The sequence below is a fragment of the Manis pentadactyla genome, chromosome 6 (genome assembly GCF_030020395.1).
Source record: "Manis pentadactyla isolate mManPen7 chromosome 6, mManPen7.hap1, whole genome shotgun sequence".
In the NCBI taxonomy this organism is placed as follows: Eukaryota; Metazoa; Chordata; class Mammalia; order Pholidota; family Manidae; genus Manis; species Manis pentadactyla.
Window position 1 is genome coordinate 64762535 of NC_080024.1, and position 21237 is coordinate 64783771.

A 21237-nucleotide genomic window follows, 5' to 3' on the forward strand; every position below is an offset into this window, starting at 1 on the left:
CCAAACTGGGGGAGGAAATAATCGAACAGACCACGGAAATACACAGAACCCCAACAGAAAGGATCCAAGGAGGACAACACCAATACACACAATAGTTAAAATGGCAAAGATCAAGGACAAGGAAAGAGTTTTAAAGGAAGCTAGAGAGAAAAAGGTCACCTATAAAGGAAAACCCATCAGGCTAACATCAGACTTCTCGACAGAAACCCTACAGGCCAGAAGAGAATGGCATGATATATTTAATGCAATGAAACAGAAGGGCCTTGAACCAAGGATACTGTATCCAGCAGGACTATCATTCAAATATGATGGTGGGATTAAACAATTCCCAGACAAACAAAAGCTGAGGGAATTTGCTTCCCACAAACCACCTCTACAGAACATCTTACAGGGACTGCTCTAGATGGGAGCACTCCTAGAAAGAGCACAGCACAAAACACTCAACATATGAAGAATCGAGGAGGAGGAATAACAAGGGAGAGAAGAAAAGAATCTCCAGACAGTGTATATAACAGCTCAATAAGTGAGCTAAGTTAGGCAGTAAGATACTAAAGAGGCTAACCTTGAAACTTTGGTAACCATGAATTTAAAGCCTGCAATGGAAATAAGTACATATCTTTCAATACTCACCCTAAATGTTAATGGGCTGAATGCACCACTCAAAAGACACAGAGTAATAGAATGGATAAAAAAGCAAGACCCATCTATATGCTGCTTACAAGAAACTCACCTCAAACCCAAAGACATGAACAGACTAAATGTCAAGGGATGGAAAAACATATTTCAAGCAAACAACAGCGAGAAGAAAGCAGGGGTTGCAGTACTAATATCAGACAAAGTAGACTTCGGGACAAGGAAAGTAGCAAGAGATGGGGAAGGACACTGCATAATGATGAAGGGCTCAGTCCAACAACAGGATATAACCATTCTAAATATATATACACCCAACGCAGGAGCACCAGCATATGTGAAACAAATACTAACAGAACTGAAGGGGGAAATAGACTGCAGTGCATTCACTCTGGGAGACTTCAGCACGCCACTCACTCCAAAGGATAGATACACTGGGCAGAGAATGAGTGGGGACACGGAAGCGCTGAACGGCACGGGAGAGCAGATGGACCTAATGGACATCTGTTGAACTCTACATCCAAAAGCGGCAGGATATACATTCTTCTCAGGTGCACATGGAACATTCTCGAGAACAGACCACATACTAGGCCACAAAAAGAGCCTCAGAAAATTCCAAAAGATTGAAATCCTACCAACCAACTTTTCAGAACACAAAGGCATAAAACTAGAAATAAACTGTACAAAGAAAGCAGAGAGGCTCACGAATACATGGAGGCATAACAACACGCTCCTAAATAATCAATGGATCAATGACCAAATCAAAATGGAGATCCAGCAATATATGGAAACGGATGACAACAACGACACTAAGCCCCAACTTCTGTGGGACACAGCAAAAGTGGTCTTAAGAGGAAAGTATATAGCAATCCAAGCATATTTAAAAAGGGAAGAACAATCCCAAATGAATGGTATAATGTCACAATTATCGAAATAGGAAAAAGAAGAACAAATGAGGCCTAACGTCAGCAGAAGGAGGGACATAATAAACATCAGAGAAGAAATAAATAAAATTGAGAAGAATAAAACAATAGAAAAAATCAATGAAACCAAGAGCTGGTTCTTCGAGAAAATAAACAAAATAGATAAGCCTCCAGCCAGACTTATTAAGAGGAAAAGAGAGTCAACACAAATCAACAGTATCAGAAATGAGAAAGGAAAAATCACGACGGACCCCGCAGAAATACAAAGAATTATTGGAGAATACTATGAAAACCTATATGCTAATAAGCTGGGAAAACTAGGAGAAATGGACAACTTCCTAGAAAAATACAACCTTCCAAGACTGACCCAAAAAGAAACAGAAAATCTAAACAGACCAATTACCAGCAACGAAATTGAAGCGGTAATCAAAAAACTACCAAAGAACAAAACCCCCGGGCCAGATGGATTTACCTCGGAATTTTATCAGACATACAGGGAAGACATAATACCGATTCTCCTTAAAGTTTTCCAAGAAATAGAAGAGGAGGGGATACTCCCAAACTCATTCTATGAAGCTAACATCACCCTAATACCAAAACCAGGCAAAGACACCACCAAAAAAGAAAACTACAGACCAATATCCCTGATGAACATAGATGCAAAAATACTCAACAAAATATTAGCAAACCGAATTCAAAAATAACATCAAAAGGATCATACACCATGACCAAGTGGGATTCATCCCAGGGATGCAAGGATGGCACAACATTCGAAAGTCCATCAACATCATCCACCACATCAACAAAAAGAAAGACAAAAACCACATGATCATCTCCATAGATGCTGAAAAAGCATTTGACAAAGTTCAACATCCATTCATGATAAAAACTCTCAGCAAAATGGGAATAGAGGGCAAGTACCTCAACATAATGAAGGCCATATGTCATAAACCCACAGCCAACATTATATTGAACAGCGAGAAGCTGAAAGCATTTCCTTTGAGATCGGGAACTAGACAGGAATGCCCACTCTCCCCACTGTTATTTAACATAGTACTGGAGGTCCTAGCCACGGCAATCAGACAAAACAAAACAATACAAGGAATCCAGATGGGTAAAGAAGAAGTTAAACTGTCACTATTTGCAGATGACATGATACCGTACATAAAAAACCCTAAAGACTCCACTCCAAAACTACTAGAACTGATAATGCAATACAGCAACGTTGCAGGATACAAAATCAATACACAGAAATCTGTGGCTTTCCTATACACTAACAATGAACCAACAGAAAGAGAAATCAGGAAAACAACTCCATTCACAATTGCATAAAAAAAAAATAAAATACCTAGGCATAAACCTAACCAAAGAAGTAAAAGACTTATACTCTGAAAACTACAAGTCACTCTTAAAAGAAATTAAAGGGGACACTAACAGATGGAAACTCATCCCATACTCGTGGCTACGAAGAATTAATATCGTCAAAATGGCCATCCTGCCCAAAGCAATATACAGATTTGATGCAATCCCTATGAAACTACCAGCAACATTCTTCAATGAACTGGAACAAATAATTCAAAAATTCATATGGAAACACCAAAGACCCCGAATAGCCAAAGCAATCCTGAGAAAGAAGAATAAAGTAGGGGGGATCTCACTCCCCAACTTCAAGCTCTACTATAAAGCCATAGTAATCAAGACAATTTGGTACTGGCACAAGAGCAGAGCCACAGACCAATGGAACAGACTAGAGAATCCAGACATTAACCCAGACATATATGGTCAATTAATATTGGTAAAGGAGCCATGGACATACAATGGTGAAATGACAGTCTCTTCAACAGATGGTGCTGGCAAAACTGGACAGCTACATTTAGGAGAATGAAACTGGACCATTGTCTAACCCCATATACAAAAGTAAACTCAAAATGGATCAAAGACCTGAATGTAAGTCATGAAACCATTAAACTCTTGGAAGAAAACATAGGCAAAAACCTCTTAGACATGAACATGAGTGACCTCTTCTTGAACACATCTCCCCGGGCAAGGAAAACAACAGCAAAAATGAACAAGTGGGACTATATTAAGCTGAAAAGCTTCTGTACAGCAAAAGACACCATCAGTAGAACAAAAAGGAACCCTACAGTATGGGAGAATATCTTTGAAAATGACACATCCAATAAAGGCTTGACATCCAGAATATATAAAGAGCTCACACACCTCAACAAACAAAAAACAAATAACCCAATTAAAAAATGGGCAGAGGAACTGAACAGACGGTTCTCCAAAAAAGAAATACAGATGGCCAACAGACACATGAAAAGATGCTCCACATCGCTAATTATCAGAGAAATGCAAATTAAAACTACAATGAGGTATCACCTCACACCAGTAAGGATGGCTGCCATCCAAAAGACAAACAACAACAAATGTTGGCGAGGCTGTGGAGAAAGGGGAACCCTCCTACACTGCTGGTGGGAATGTAAGTTAGTTCAACCATTGTGGAAAGCAGTATGGAGGTACATCAAAATGCTCAAAACAGACTTACCATTTGACCCAGGAATTGCACTCCTAGGAATTTACCCTAAGAATGCAGCAATCAAGTATGAGAAAGATCAGTGCACCCCTATGTTTATCGCAGCACTATTTACAATAGCCAAGAATTGGAAGGAACCTAAATGTCCATCAATAGATGAATGGATAAAGAAGATGTGGTACATATACACAATGGAATACTACTCAGCCATAAGAAAAGGGCAAATCCTACCATTTGCAGCAACATGGATGGAGCTGGAGGGTATTATGCTCAGTGAAACAAGCCAAGCAGAGAAAGAGAAATACCAAATGATTTCACTTATCTGTGGAATATAAGAACAAAGGAAAAACTGAAGGAACAAAACAGCAGCAGAATCACAGAACCCAAGAATGGACTAACAGGTACCAAAGGGAAAGGGACTGGGTAGGATGGGTGGGTAGGGAGGGATGGGGGGGGGAGAAGTAGGGGGGTATTAAGATTCGCATGCATGGGGGGGTGGGAGAGAAGGGAGGGCTGTACAACACAGAGAAGGCAAGTAGTGATTCTACAACATTTTGCTATGCTGATGGACAGTGACTGTAAAGGGGTTTATAGGGGGGACCTGGTATAGGGGAGAGCCTAGTAAACATAATATTCGTCATGTAAGTGTAGATTAGTAATACCAAAAAAAAAAAAAAGGGCAGTTCCTGTGTGGTAACCTCCAATGAGTTCTACACAGGAGTATAAAGGGCATATAAAAGTGTAGGCAACGGGTCGGTTTGTGTTTATACAGAGGATCAAAGCCTAATTGGACTACCCCGAAAATGAACTAAGATACGATATGAAAAAGAACTTCCAACATCAGCACTCTCTGGAAGACTCATGCCAGAAGATGATCATCAAAAAACCCCAACAAAGATCCACGCACTGCTACAGCTCTAGATGCACTCATCCCACCAGTTCCTGGACTTGCCATGGGAATGAGGAAGGAGATATCTAAGCTGGCCTGTGCATACAGTAAAACAACAAATTTGACTGGATCTATACTGTTGGAACTCAATCAAGAATTAGGAGAAGTGCAAATTGTAGCGCTCCAAAATCTTACAACTACAGACTATTTACTGTTAAAAGAACATAAGGGATGTGAACATTCCCCAGGAATGGGTTGTTTTAATTTGTCTGATTTCTCTCAGACTGTTCAAGTTCAGTTGGACAATATCCACCATATCATAGATAAGTTTTCACAAATGCCTAAGGTGCCTAACTGGTTTTCTTGGTTTCACTGGAGATGGCTGGTCATTACAGGTATGCTTTGGTTATGTAACTATACTCCTATTATGTTAATGTGTGTGCGCAATTTAAGTAGTAGCTTAAAACCTATACATGCTGAAGTTACTCTACAAGAAGATATGTCAAAGAAATAATCAATCTTCCCAGGTTTTCTTCTGCCTGCTACTTCTATAGTTTTTCTTCTTCCTTCCTAATTACAACCTTTAAATAGAATTTGTGCCTCAGATCGAATTTACCGAGTATCATAATTCTTCCAAGTGGTAAAGATACCTCAAGAGCAATGCTGGGCATAGAAGCTACAGGGCATAAATATGCAAAGAAATAAAAAGCTAACCATTTCAAACAATAAGGCTTCTCTCTCACTTACCAACTTCACATTTCCCTGTATGGCCCCAGAAGATGACTGGTTAGCCAGAGACGGGTAAGATTCCTCAAGGGAGGAACAACCTAAGACAGGCACAGTCGCAGGGGTGTCATCAGGTGAGAAATTGGGGATCAACAGAGGTGAGGCTTAGAACCTCACCCCCCCTGTTCTGAGAGAAATCTTCTGCATACGTGGATGTTTTATTGCCCTTGTCTAGCTTGGATTAACACATAGTCTACAGGTACACACTTGATCATCTACATTTGCTCTCTTACAACACTAAACTATGTTTTCTACCTTTATCTTGTATCTACCTACCACTTCAGCATTTTATTAAAAATAATAATAATAAAGAGAGAAATGTGGTATCCACATATAAATCAAGTATAAAAATCAAATGTGTATTCACATTTGAACTGACTGTTTATAGTTCATAATGCATGAGCAAAACCAAAAGTTTCTGTGATGACTGCCCTTGTACTGTTCACCATGTAACTTATTCACTATGTAAGAATTTGTTCTCCATGTAAGAAGTTGTTTGTTATGCCTCAGAAGATTGGAGACTGACGAAAATTAGGCTTGGGGTGGATTAATGATTGTGCATTGAGCATTGACTCCCCTATACAGAATTTTACTGTTGTTAACAACCATTTGATCAATAAATATGAGAGATGCCCTCACAAACAAACAAACAAACAAAAAAAAAAAAGTACACACTTCCAATTGTAAAATAAATAAGTAACCGGGATGTAATGTATAGCATAAGGAATATAGTCAAAATATTGTAACAACTTGGTATGGTGATAGCTGGTACCTAGAATTATCATGTATATAAATGTTGAATCACTATGTTGTACACCTGAAACTAATGTAATGTAATACTGTGTGTCAACTACCCTTCAATAAAAAATAATTATCTACAAAAAAAAAAAAAGTTATTTAAAGTTAAAATGAATATTATTTTGTATAGACCTTAACTGTCCTGAAAAACAAATTTGGAGAAATGCATAGGATTTCACTCTACAGTTTGAAAAAGGTTTCCAATATAAGCAAGCTACTTTTCTTAGCCAAATGTCCAAAAATCATTGAATTATATTATTTTGCAATAAAGTGATTTCACAGATCATATTTTCAAACATTCTTATTTTAAAGTTGAGAAAAGTGAGGCCTAGAGAGGTTAAGTCATTTGCCACTATCACACTACTAGTTAGTAGTGGAGTTTCACTCTAATAGCAAAGATTCTGATGCCAAATCCCATCTTTCTATGAAAAGGTCCTTAAACTACAGCACAATACTTCAGGCTCTATGTACTTTATCACCCTATTCTTTGTTTTACTGAATTATTTTCTGCATTTCAACAAGAACAATGCTACCATTTCAGCAAACTCTTTTAAAAGTAACTCATTTTAGTTACCCCTGGGCCTATAGTTTTAAAATTCTTAGATTTCTGTGGTGTGCTGGGGCTGAGTTTTCACAAAATTGCCTAACTCAGCTTGTCTAAGGCATTTAAAAACTTGAATAGTTTTAAAAATATTTATTTTGAACTTCTTGGATAACAACTGGGTATGTTGAATTATTTCAGGAGCTTTTCTAGTATTTAGTACTGTCATTTACATATTTACTCTATGTTATTTACTACTAAAAAGAGCATTTACTTTTTTCCAACAATTAAATCTTTTGTTTCTTGATCTGTTGATGATATAATGTTAAATAAGAATGATAGGAAAAATTCTTGTCTTATTCTGCTTGTATTAGAAAAACCTTTGGAATTTTACTTAAAAATATGATGTTTATTGGTTGGAAATCAAAGGAAATGCTTTTAACATGACAGTAAGTGACCCTTAAGGAATTAAGAACAAAGAAAAACAGATATTAGAATAACAAAATATATTTTCTTTTTTTATTTACTCATGTGATTTTTCTACCTACTTGCAAACATTAAATCACCTTGTATTCTTGAGATAAACTCTGGTCAGTCGTGGTTTTTTTCTTTTAATATACACTGCTGAATTTTAATGGTTGATTTCTTTTTTATTAAACTTAAGTTTGATAAGCTAAATATAAAACAATTTATTATATTTATAGAATTATGTATAATTTTCTTTTTTGTGCTTTGTCAGTCTTTAAGTACATTGGGAGGTTCTCTCTGTGTCTAAGCTCTATGCTCAGATGGCATGGTAATTATATTTTCCTAGGAAAATGCCTTTCTTAGAGGTGCATGAGTTTCAAAGAATTGTAAAATATTAAGTTATAAGGGAGTGAACAAGTTATCATTTGTTGCAATTCATCATACTGCAGGAAAGGAAATCAAGACCAGAAAGGTAAAGGTCACTGATCTCTGGCCAAAATAACCTAGCATCCCAAGGCCTTCAGTTCAATGACAGATTTTTGTTAACATTTATTCAGTAGCAAGGAATATGCTGTATAGGAGTAAAATGAATTTATAATTAGGAGAAAGACATTCAATTAATTATAATTAATAACTATTTATGTGACCACTTATTTTTTAAGGTAAAAAAAAAATACTATATAGTAGCATACCTGTGATTTTAATATTACAAGGAATGCCAAAAGGAGCCTCTCCTACAGTTCCAGTAGTCCCACCCCATCTGCAGGCATACCCTAAGTCAAGTCTCTGTTGCATGAACTAAAAACAAAACAAAACAAAAATGGTGGATTTAGCATCTACTTATTTGCTTTCTGGAGAGAGAAAAAATCAAATTCACATGTTTACAACAGAGAAAATGTCTTTATTAAGGACCTTTCTGTATACATTCCCACCCCTCTTTCAAAGATTACTTTGTCTTTCTGCATTTGTACAGTTTTGTAGAGTTTAAATCCACAGTGTCTTAGTCTAAAAGCGTCTCACTAAAAAAAATTGTACCTTAGTCAATATCTCACATTAATTACAACACAGTAAATTTCAGTTTTCCCTACCTGCTCAGTGATGGCTTGGAAGCTATAGAGTCTGACCAGTCCTGAGCTGTACATCACAATGAGTATTCCATGAGACAAGGTAGCATCTGTAACATTCCCGAAAATCTGAGGGGAAAGGTAGATATCACCTGAGAAAAGACCAGAGGGCCAATCCTCTGAGTTTTCACAGTGGTTCATGCATTTGCTTAATAATCAGGTCACCACTACAACACCCCTGCCTAGCACTGTAACTTAATTACAATCTGGAAACTTCAGGCTAAGATGTCATTAGGGTGGGAAGGTACTGGAGTCTCAAACTGGAACACTAATGAGAGTATAGCACATACCCCTCAAAATGATGCAGCAGCACTCATTTGCTTTATAGTTCTAATAACACTATGTTTTAATAACAAATTCTATTCTTCATGACACAGGTATACACTGAGTCCATCTAATTCTACCATGGAGATTATGCATGATACAGTAAACATAGGAACCCATTCTTTATGCTAAAATAAAGAGGATAGATGAAAAGATTGGATCTAAGAAAGGAATCAAATGAGAAATTTTATCATTACTTTGTTCTTTGAATATCTAATACTGTCTGACTTTTTAGTCATAAGAAAAACCAAACATGTTAAAGACCAAACATTCAGAAAGACATCTAGCCTTGCTAACACTGAGTAAAGCTCTGGCTTATTGTTCCATTTCTGTTTCTGTTCTACACACTGGGTCCCGTCATGACTCTCTACAGAGCTTTGAGAAAGAACTTGATTCTGTGCCTATTTTAATATTTAACAAAAGCCAAAACAGACAAATATCCATAGCAATGGAAGAAACAAGTAGATATTAGTGAAAATCTGTTTTTATTTTTTACTCAAGACAAATTACTTAGTTAAGATTTACTACCTCAATAAATAGCTTAAAATACATTCTGAGCCTGGCCCTTGGGTAGTCTTATGCATGGTAAATGAAAGATATGCTTCAATTCCAAATAATCATAATAAAAAACAAATCCCTCAAATGATTATCTTGGACATGTTAAGAATAAATAGAAGTAACTTGTAACTTTGCTAAGTGTGCATTGCTGTTGTAGACAAGTGTACACAATTACTTGATCCACAAGCACAAAAAGAACGACTAAATTCCTAAGTTGTTTTTTGTCATCTCTTAGAAGGATAATTATGGTTTGCTTTGATCTTGATTAGCCCATGACTTTTTATTCTCTGATGTTTGTTCCTCACTTTGAAAAGGAGGACTTACGTAATTCAAACATATTTTCAAACAATGAGTGCTATAATAAAGTAGCCACTCTATTTTAAAATTCCATTTGTACTTTTGGAGTCAAATCTAAGTTCAAATTCTAACTTCTCCATTTACTACCTTTAGGATTTGTAGCTGCTTAACTTCCTAGTTTAATATATTATATGTTACAATGTTGTACAATACTCAAAATACCCAGCACAGAATAATTTATAAGGACTTAATATGATGTTAACCTTTATGCACTTTAGTATATTGTTTATATAAAACTTTCTAAATACATTCATCTTGTTTGCTAATGAATATTAGTGGACCCTCAAGATCTGGCCTCAATAATACTTTATGAGTTTAAATAAAGGTTAGACCAGAACAGAAGGCAGAGCAGACCAATAAACAACATATCTACAGACTAAATAACTTTTTAAAGAAGAGTAGAAGACCACTGATTCTTTTACTCAAAGGAAGTATGTTCTTACCTTCCTTCCATATAACTGCCACAAAAATAAAAAATAATGGCAATGATAAAATCCAAAACTCAATGAGTTAGAAAATTTACATATTTAATTATAAAGCTTATTTATATATCATAAATTTTAGGTCTATATCTTACAATTAAGATGGGGCATTTTGTTGCAGTTTTCCACCTTCCTTTAACGATCATTTTAATAAGCTTTGGAACATTTCTTCTGAAAAAAATACCTTATTCACTTCATAAATTTATAAAATAGTGGTTTGTTAATGACCACAGATATTCAACACCACCTACTTGAGAGGCATAAAAACATGCAGAAGATGAAGGGATGATTAAAAGCTCTTTCCAAGTCAAATGTTCTCATGTATTTTGACATGAAAAAAGTCAGAGCAGCAAGGTTTTTATAGTCAGGGGATCAATTCTAATCAAAACACCTTATAAACAAATAATTAAATGATGATATTACATCCTATTGTCAAAAAATTAATATTGCAATTAAGTCAGAAATGAGTTCTTACATTTTTGTTGATCTCCAAAATTCCTATGAGTGAAAAAGGTAGAACATGGAATACCGCAAGGTACAGCAAAACAGGCTGCTGAATGCCTGCCTAAAAGGAAAGACTAAAATTACAGGCAGCTCTCAAAAATATTTCAGAAACATTGTTTTCATGAGTTGAAAACATCCATCTACATTGCAAAGTTACTTAAATTGGAAGGCATACATGCTCAAAATATGTCCACTAAACCTTTAGCCCTTTAGACATACACATGCATACACACAATCTATAAAAGTAAACATAATAAACATTTCTTAGCAACAAAATATATTTCATATAGTGTACAACATATTTTGTATACTGCATAACAAACTATATTTTATAAAATACGATTTAAGATATTTTCTATTATATGAATACAAATTAACATAATAGACTATGTATTATATTATTATGTAACTTTCATTATAAACTAGAATTCAAAAATAAAGAGCCTAAATGAAAGACATACATATAGTTATTATGGTCATAACATTTGAAAGAAGCATTAAACTGACATGTCTATATGACAGGAGAAAAAAAAATGTCAACAATTAAAGCTTGAGTGGTTTCTCTGTTGAAGATAACTCCCTTACTATGAAGAACAGGCTTAGTCAATTTCTTTCTGCTATGGAATGTAAAATAATCTGTTGTACTTCCCCAGAGTGGCTTGAAGGGAATTTCTTAAGTTTGTGGCAAACAACTTTTATAGCATGCTTCAGAAATTAAAGATAAGTAGCTCTTTCACAACATATTTGCAGACAAATTGCTCTGGAAACAAATTCTTCATTTTATTGATTGGATAAAGATGTCTACCTGCCGGGCCGATGCTGAGCCTTTGTTCTGAGCTGACTTGACTGCAATGACTTCTTGAGGAGTGTCCCAGCTCAAGTATCTTTTAAATAATGAAGAGAAGTTTATTCATTTGAGTTAGTTTTCTAATACTTAAAATAAAAATATAATAGATATTTTATAAGAGTTTTTTACTCTAAAAATTATATATAATTTTAATCTTTCTAGAGTCTCAGTAACTAACATTGTTTGATCTAATAGTATTCAAAACTTAGAAAATTCCTGCTTTAAAATAGAAGTTATAGAAAGCATTAAAAATGTGACTTTCACATTTTGCATGCACATATTCACTCCAAAAATTTTATACCTAATGTACAAAACTACTGTTTAAATAATAGTTCTTAGATTCTATGAGGCAGATTAATTTAACCAAAACAGACTAGCCTTCAGGAAAGTCTACCATAAACTGCATCCTACATATAAAATACTATTTGTAGAAAGGAAATTTTTTTTAAAAGGGTATTTGTGTATAGGTTAGTTACTTCTGAGGAATACAAAGATAAATGCTAAAGGGGCGCTAGCCTCAAATCTTCAAATTAATGGAGAAAAAGAGTAAGTTTATAAATTGAGATCCAGGTACACAATGGAAAACTTTAAAAAAAAAAAAGCTTGAAATTTCCAGACCACAAGTCTCAAATTTCTATACTAAAATTTGAAGAATAAACTCACAGGTAATACCTGAATTTGCAATATGAAGCAAGATATATTTTCTCAAGGATTTTTCCTGTAGTTGCTGATATGCGAAGTAGCCAATTATGAGCGGTCAGTGCTATAAGTGAGGATTCATAATCTGATGGATTGGGAAGCATTTCTCCCTAAAAAAAATGAGGTAAAAAAAGGAAACTGCTTGGTCATGAGCAGTCTGTAGTAATCTATGTTCAAGGAGAATAGCTAAATCCTTAAAGAAATAGTCAAATAAGTAAACCAAAGAAGTATTAAATGCACAAGTAAAGAATTAAGACAAGGAAAGACAAAAGTGGATAATTATTTCATCATCAACTTATTAAATGATTTTATTCACATAAACTGCTTAACACTACTCAAAATAATTTTATTACTTATTAATTATTATTAAACATTCAACAAATGTGAGCCAATCATCATCATCACAATAACAACCGTAATAGGAGTACTACTATTGATGCCCCTGTGATAATGATGATAACAACAATAAGTTCTTAAAACAATGTATAATAGCAAAATCAATCAAAAGGCATCACTAGAACAGGTATTTCTTTATTCCAAGATTTGCTTTCTTTTTGATAGATGTCAAAATGGCAAAAGATCAAATTACTCCATTATTCACTGTGACTCTACTCTAACCCCAAGTGAAATGCTAAAATCCAGAATCACGGCAGCCAAAGAAGAAAGGAAGGTGGACCTGGTTTTTTTTTTTTTTTTTTTTTTTTTTTTTGGACCTGGTTTTAAAGATAACCTCTGTCACCGATGAATCACCCCCCAAAAATGGGGTGAATAGCTGTGTAGATGTACCTGCCGGTGAGGAGATGCCACAAGGTGGAAGTCTAAGGCAGGAAGAGAAAGAGAAGCAAAGGGATCCATTTTTTATTTGTAGAATAAAAAAGAAGCTCTCAGAGAAAGGTTAAGAATAGGGAAGTTGAAATTATTCTAGTGTTTGTTTAGGCTGAAAAGTAAATAGAAAAGAATGAAGACATAGTTATTTCATATGTACTCCTAAAGATTTGTCTTTTCTTTCAAATGTTAGGGAAAGAAATAAGCTTTTTCAAATTTCTTCATTTAGTGTGTGTGTTTAAGCTTATTAACTGGAAGCCTTACACTAAAATTATAGGCAACAATGTAAATAATTTTATTCTATGGTGTCTTACATAAGAATCATCTCATGGAGATTTTTAAAGTTTTAAATGTACTATTTACACCTTGCCTATTAAAAAAAAGAATTTGAAGTAGCATATATAATAAGTTTGAGTTATTTTCCTAAACTAAAAAAGTTGTATTTCACACATCATCTAGAAAGGGATGCTAATTTAAATGTAGTTTCACATCAGTATGTTAACAGTAATAAAATACACTTCCTAGTCTTTCTTAATGGAAAATCTTGCTTCACTTCAAATGAGAACAAAATGTTTAAACAGAAGTGAGAATAGGAATTAGAAACTTAATTTTTGCAGGATTGTTCTAAATTTCTGTTGTTTTGTAGTGGTGTCTTCAAAACTTTTCTCAATTAAGAAATCTATCATCCTCTTGACCCCACCAATGAAAATGGATTAAAAGGCTTTACATATGGGGAGCCCAACAGTTATTTTTAGCTCTCAGGAAGGATTTGGGGAAAAAACATAGATTCAAAGCTTTCTGATTTTTAAAAAAGTACCTTCTATGAAGAGTGAATAAGCATCCAGGGACAAAAAAAGCAGCAGCTCCAGAAAACTACAATTTTATGTACACACAAGTCTTTAAAAAAAAAGTTCCATAGTAAATGCAAAGCATAGCCTCATATCCTTTAAACACTACTTTTAATTACATATTCTGAGTTCAATTTTTCCTAAAAAAAAAAGTCAGATTTGTTGCAGTATTTTCTAAGTACATTTCTTAGAACACTGATTCCACCAAAGACTAACATTTAGAAATATACCTCAAAAAAGAAAGTTCTGTGATCAAGAGTTTGAGAAAATGGTTTGACAATCACCGTGCACATAGGTATAAGTATTACTAATATTAAAGGCTTTGAAAAATAATTCTATAAATATGTAAATATGAATAAATACAAACAAGTATATCCCAAACTCAGAATATCCCAAACTATTTTGTCTACCACCCAGTTCTCCCAACTCCTCAAACAAGTATAAGATACTAACATCTTATGAAAAAAAACAACAGGGTTCTGAAAAACACACAACAGGGCAATCCTGGTCTGATTGATCAAGATTACCCTATTATTTTAGGTTTTGTTTTTGTCATATTTTTTTCCTAACAAGATTCATGGAGGAAACTCATGAGAATCCACTTTCAAAAAGCCACATAACATTAACTGCTGTGTAAATAAATATTTTGTTTCAGTATATTAAGTAAAGTGATCTTTTAAACACTAAGAATAATTATAAACTAGTTTATATTGCTTATAACACTTTTAATCACCTTATAACTTTTTTTAGTTTTCAAGATTTATAAATGGTATTGAATTTTAAAAATCTAAAAATCTCTTCAATTTTCATGAGGAAAATTGATAATCAAAAGACATACTCTCTTCTTGATTCAAGATCCAGGAATCATTATGATATGTTTTATTCCTTTATACTATATATTCACAATAACCAGCTCTTCTAGGCTACAAATGCTTTAGAAAGAAATGCTCTAGAAACAAATCTTACCACTGGGCATTCCCATAATAAAGCATCTTCTATTTTTTCTGATCTGGAACATTTTGGCATTTCATAAAGTTTTCTTGGCTCTGATGCAACACTGGGGAAAAAAAAAAATTATTCTTGATAAGTGACAAAATAGTCAGATTTGAGTGATTTTTCTCTATTCAGAGATTTGGAATACCAAAATACAACTTGTCTACTTTGCTTTCTACTTTCTTAACTAAGTGTTGACATTTCCTTTCTGATCGCAAAATTCATAATACACATTCAAAGAAAAGAAATCTGAAAAATATAATAAATTAAAACAGATCATAATACTATAAGGCTAGCATGTTGAGAAAGGCAAGAAAATCTGAGGCTAATGTCTACCCCAACTACGAGTGCTCAACTTTTAGAGTAGGACAGTCACTCAGAAGCATGCCATTGATCCCTACCACCACCAGCTCTAGACCTTGGCATGAAGATTTTGTCAAAAAGCAGAGAGCCCCTAGTTTCTTCCCAGAGGAGCTGACTTCATTTGCAACAGACTATGGAGAGGTTCTAGCCTAAGGGCACTCTCAAAACCAGCAGAGGTTGTGGTGAAAGGCAAACGAGAAGAGATTTTTAGATTAATTGGCCAAATAGGCTAAACTGTAAGCTGGCCAATTTAACAGAGAGAACCAGAAAAAGATTGCTGGGGGAGGTCTCCTCAGGTCAGAACAAATCTCAAATACTACCTAAAAAACTATCATCTCTAACTTCTGGTTTCTGGTCCAACATGTCAAGAGCTTAGAAATCATCACACCTGTCCTCACAACAACAAAAAAGATGAACAAACTGAAAACCAGCAAGTCTTCCATCACAAATTGAGATGACAGGGCAGACCACTGCCAGTGAAACTGGAGAGATAGATGGATACCAAGAAACACAGCCTACCAGGAGCAAGCCACTAGAGACAGTACTGGGAAGACAAAACAAGGACACCAGGCGAAATTGTAACCTTTGACACCTACAACTATAGCAAACATAAACACAGCCTCACTCCTAGCCAGATAAACATAAAACCTCACTCTCAAGACCTGCTTATCACAATTCCTTTTATCTAATACATCACAAACAACTTTCAACAAGAAATGACAAGGCATGCCAAAATGCAAAACACAAAGACTGAAAAGACAAGTACCAGAACCAGACTCAAATATGGTGAGGATTTTAGAATTATTTGAGAACTTAAAATAACTAAGATTAATATGCTAAGGACTCTAATGTAAAAAGTGACAACATGCAAGAATAGAATGGTAATTAAGCATAGACATTAAAATCCTAAGAAAAAATCAATAGGAAATGCTAGAAATAAAAAAACACCATAATACAAAGGAAGAATGTCTTTGATGGATTCATCAGTAGACTGGATCACAGCCATGGAAAGAATCAGTGAGCTTTAAAATATTTCAACAGAAACTTCCCAAACTAGAAAGAATGAAAAAAGTGGAACACAATATCCAAGAACTGTGGGACAATTCGAAGAGGTGTAATGTATACATAATGAGAATGCCAGAAGGAGAAGAGAGAACAAAAGAATACTTGAAATAATAATGGCTGAGAAATTAACTTTCAGAATTAATGAGACCCCAACCTATAAATCCAGGAAGTTTACAGAACACAAAGCAGGATAAATACAAAAAAATCTGTACTTTGGAATATCTAATTCTAAACTGTAGAAAATCAAAAACAAAGAGAACATCTTGAAAGAAACGAGAGGGAAAAAGTACCTGACCTGTATAGCAACAGGATGAGAATCACACTGGACTTCCTTCAGAAACCGTGTAAGCAAGTAGAGAGTGGAGTGAAATATTTAAAGTGATGGACAAAAACCCCACATCAACCTAAAATTCTGTGTCCAAAGTCCAGCTGAGGAGAAATAGACAAACAAAATTGAGGGAGTGCATTGCCAGTGAACCTGCCTTACAAGGAATGTTCAAAGAAGTTCTTCAGAGAAAAGAAAAATGATACAAGTCAGTAATACAGATCTCAAAGAAAAGAGGAGCATTAGGGAAACAATACATGAAGGCAAAATAAAGCCCTTTATTTTTCTGCATCTTAATTGATGCAACAAATAAAAATTTTTCATAATAATAACAGCAACAAGATATTCAGTGATTATAGCTTATGGATAAGTTAAAATAATGACAGCAATATTATAAAAGGCAGGAGGGAGGTATCAGAAATACTGTTTTAAGATACCTGCATTACCCATGAAGAGGTACATTACTTAAAAGTGACTTAAATTGGTTGTAAATGTATACTGTGAGTTCTAAGGCAACCACTATAAAATTTTTAAAAGAAGTATGCTGACGTGGAGAGAAAATGAAATCATAAAATACTCAAGAGCAGTGAAGGCGGAAGAATGAAAGACAAAAAAATGAAACATAACAAACACAATGAACAGAAAACAGTTACAAATATGGGAGGTATTAAACCAACTATAACAATAATCCCTTTAAATATGAATGGTCTAAATACATCTACTAAAAGAGACTGTTAGAGTGGACGAAAAAAACAAGACTCATATATGTTGTCTACAAGACACCCATTTAAAAGACACAGGTAGATTAAAAGTAAAGGGATGGAGAACTATATACCATTCAAATATTAACCAAAAGCAAGCTACCGTCATTATATTAATTTCAGGAAAAGCAGACTTTGAAAAGTAAAATTACTGGGGATAAAGAGTGGTATTACAGAGGCGGAGCCAACATGGAGGCGTGAGTAGGACAGTGGGAATCTCCTCCCAAAAACATATATACTTTTGAAAATACAACAAACACAACTAGCCCTAAAAGAGAGACCAGAAGATGCAGGACAGTGGCCAGACTGCAGCTACACCAGCGAGAACCCAGCGACTGGTGAAAGGGGTAAGATACAAGCCCCGGCCCGGCGGGACCCGAGCGCCCCTCCCCCCAGCTCCCGGCGGGAGAACAATAGGCAGAGCGGGAGGGAGACGGAGCCCAGGACTGCTGAACACCCAGCCCCAGCCATCCGGGCCAGAGCGCAGACACAGTACGTGCCCAGGGGGCCCTGGATACTGGGGGAACAGGGAGTAAGACCTCTGAGCGGGTGCTGAAGCTGATGCCCCTGTGACAAAGAAAAGCGGGGGCTTTTTGAAAGTCTTAAAGGGACAGGGACTTAACAGCTTGACGGAAACAACCCAGGTCACAGTACAGCAGCTGGAAATTACAGGGAAAACCGGGCGCACTAACCCCCTGGGCAACAGCTCTGAGAACCCTCACGGAGGCAAACAGTCAAGCAGCCCCCCCATCCATTACCCCACCGGGCGCTGCAAAAGCAGAGAAGCAGCCTGAGACAAATTCCGCCCACAGAAAGGGAAATTTCTCCCTTCCGGCCAGGCAAGACACAAAGACCCAGTCTACACGCAATTACCCAACACAAACCACTAGGGGTCGCAGTTGTCCCAGTAAAGAAAGGCCAGGAGCAAGTGAAAATTTTGGCCCTCCCAGCTGACAGTCAATAGCACCTGTCAACATGAAAAGGCAAAAAAATATGATCCAGACAAGACTAACCCAGACAGCTTCAGCATCTGCTACATCTTCCCGTGAGAAGGAATCTGGGGAGATAGATTTAGCCAGTCTTCCTGAAAAAGAATTCAAAACAAAAGTCATAACCATGCTGATGGACTTGCAGAGAAATATGCAAGAACTAAGGAAGGAGAATTCAGAAATAAAACAAGCTCTGGAAGGACTTCAAAACAGAATGGACGAGATGCAAGAGACCATTAATGGACTAGAAAACAGAGAACAGGAACGCAGAGAAGCTGATGCAGAGAGAGATAAAAGGATCTCCAGGAATGAAAGAATTTTAAGAGAGCTGAGTGACCAGTCGAAAAGGAACAATATAAGAATCATAGGTATTCCAGAAGAAGTAGAGAGAGAAAAGGGGATAGAAAATGTCTTTGAAGAAATAATTGCTGAAAATTTCCCCAAACTAGGGGAAGAAATGGCCTCTCAGACCACAGAGGTACACAGAACTCCCATGACAAGGGATCCAAGGAGGGCAACACCAAGACACATAATAATTAAAATGGCAAAGATCAAAGACAAGGACAAAGTATTACAGGAAGCCAGAGAGAAAAAAAAGGTTACCTACAAAGGAAAACCCATCAGGCTATCATCAGACTTCTCAACAGAAACCCTACAGGCCAGAAGAGAATGGCATGATATACTTAATGCAATGAAACAGAAGGGCCTCGAACCAAGACTACTGTATCCAGCATGAATATCATTTAAATATGAAGGAGGGATTAAACAATTCACAGACAAGCAAAAGTTGAGGGAATTTGCCTCCCACAAACCACCTCTACGGGGCATCCTACAGGGATTGCTCTAGATGGGAGCACTCCTAAAAAGAGCACATAACAAAACACCCAACATATGAAGAAGGGAGGAGGAGGAATAAGAAGGGAGAGAAATAAAGAATCATCAGACCGCGTTTATAATAGCTCAACAAGCGAGTTAACTTAGACAGTAAGATAGTAAAGAAGCTAACCCTAAACCTTTGGTAACCACAAACTTAAAGCCTGCAATGGCAATAAATTCATACCTTTAAATAATCACTCGAAATGTAAATGGACTGAATGCACCAATCAAAAGACACAGACTAATAGAATGGATAAAAAAGCAAGATCCATCCATATGCTGCTTACAAGAGACTCACCTCAAACCCAAAGACACGCACAGACTTAAAGTCAAGGGATGGAAAAAGATATTTCAAGCAAACAACAGAGAGAAGAAAGCAGGTGTTGCAATTCTGGTATCAGACAAAACAGACTTCAAAATAAAGAAAGTAACAAAAGACAAAGAAGGACATTACACAATGATAAAGGGCTCAGTCCATCAAGAGGATATAACCATTATAAATATATATGCACCCAATACAGGAGCACCAACATACCTGAAACAAATATTAACAGAACTAAAGGAGGAAATAGAATGCAATGCATTCATTCTGGGAGACTTCAACACACCACTCACTCCAAAGGACAGATCCACCAGACAGAAAATAAGTAAGGACACAGAGACACTGAACAACACATTAGAACAGATGGACCTAATAGACATCTACAGAACTCTACATCCAAAAGCAACAGGATACACATTCTTCTCAAGTGCACATGGAACATTCTCCAGAATAGACCACATACTAGGACACAAAAAGAGCCTCCGTAAATTCCAAAAGATTGAAACCCTACCAACCAACTTTTCAGATCACAAAGGCATTAAACTAGAAATAAACTGTTCAAAGAAAGCAAAAAGGCTCACAAACACATGGAGGCTAAACAACACACTCCTAAATAATCAATGGATCAATGACCAAATCAAAATGGAGATCCAGCAATATATGGAAACAAATGACAAAAACATTAAGCGCCAACTTCTGTGGGACACAGCAAAAGCAGTCTTAAGAGGAAAGTATAGAGCAATCCAAGCATATTTAAAAAGGAAGAGCAATCCCAAATGAATGGTCTAATGTCACAACTATCGAAATTGGAAAAAGAAGAACAAATGAGGCCTAAGGTCAGCAGAAGGAGGGACATAATAAAGATCAGAGAAGAAATAAATAAAATTGAGAAGAATAAAACAATAGCAAAAATCAATGAAACCAAGAGCTGGTTCTTCGAGAAAATAAACAAAATAGATAAGCCTCCAGCCAGACTTATTAAGAGGAAAAGAGAGTCAACACAAATCAACAGTATCAGAAATGAGAAAGGAAAAATCACGACGGACCCCGCAGAAATACAAAGAATTATTAGAGACTACTATGAAAACCTATATGCTAATAAGCTGGGAAAACTAGGAGAAATGGACAACTTCCTAGAAAAATACAACCTTCCAAGACTGACCCAAAAAGAAACAGAAAATCTAAACAGACCAATTACCAGCAACGAAATTGAAGCGGTAATCAAAAAACTACCAAAGAACAAAACCCCCGGGCCAGATGGATTTACCTCGGAATTTTATCAGACATACAGGGAAGACATAATACCGATTCTCCTTAAAGTTTTCCAAGAAATAGAAGAGGAGGGGATACTCCCAAACTCATTCTATGAAGCTAACATCACCCTAATACCAAAACCAGGCAAAG

General features: G+C 35.8%; 1 protein-coding gene across 4 annotated transcripts in view; it reads right to left on the reverse strand.

Moving 5' to 3' along the window:
- Window positions 1-21237, reverse strand: part of DCAF17 (DDB1 and CUL4 associated factor 17) — a 72973-nt gene that overhangs the window by 44827 nt on the left and 6909 nt on the right. For 3 of the 4 annotated variants that reach the window (XM_036917798.2, XM_036917799.2, XM_036917800.2), the window contains 6 exons: window positions 15106-15196; window positions 12440-12576; window positions 11726-11804; window positions 10892-10981; window positions 8660-8764; window positions 8264-8369 (listed from right to left, as the gene is read on the reverse strand). In XM_036917798.2, the coding sequence (XP_036773693.2) occupies window positions 8264-8369; window positions 8660-8764; window positions 10892-10981; window positions 11726-11804; window positions 12440-12576; window positions 15106-15196 (608 nt within the window). Of the gene's footprint in view, window positions 1-8263; window positions 8370-8659; window positions 8788-10891; window positions 10982-11725; window positions 11805-12439; window positions 12577-15105; window positions 15197-21237 lie in introns of all 4 variants that reach the window. The other variant, XM_057503914.1, reaches the window with a different exon arrangement.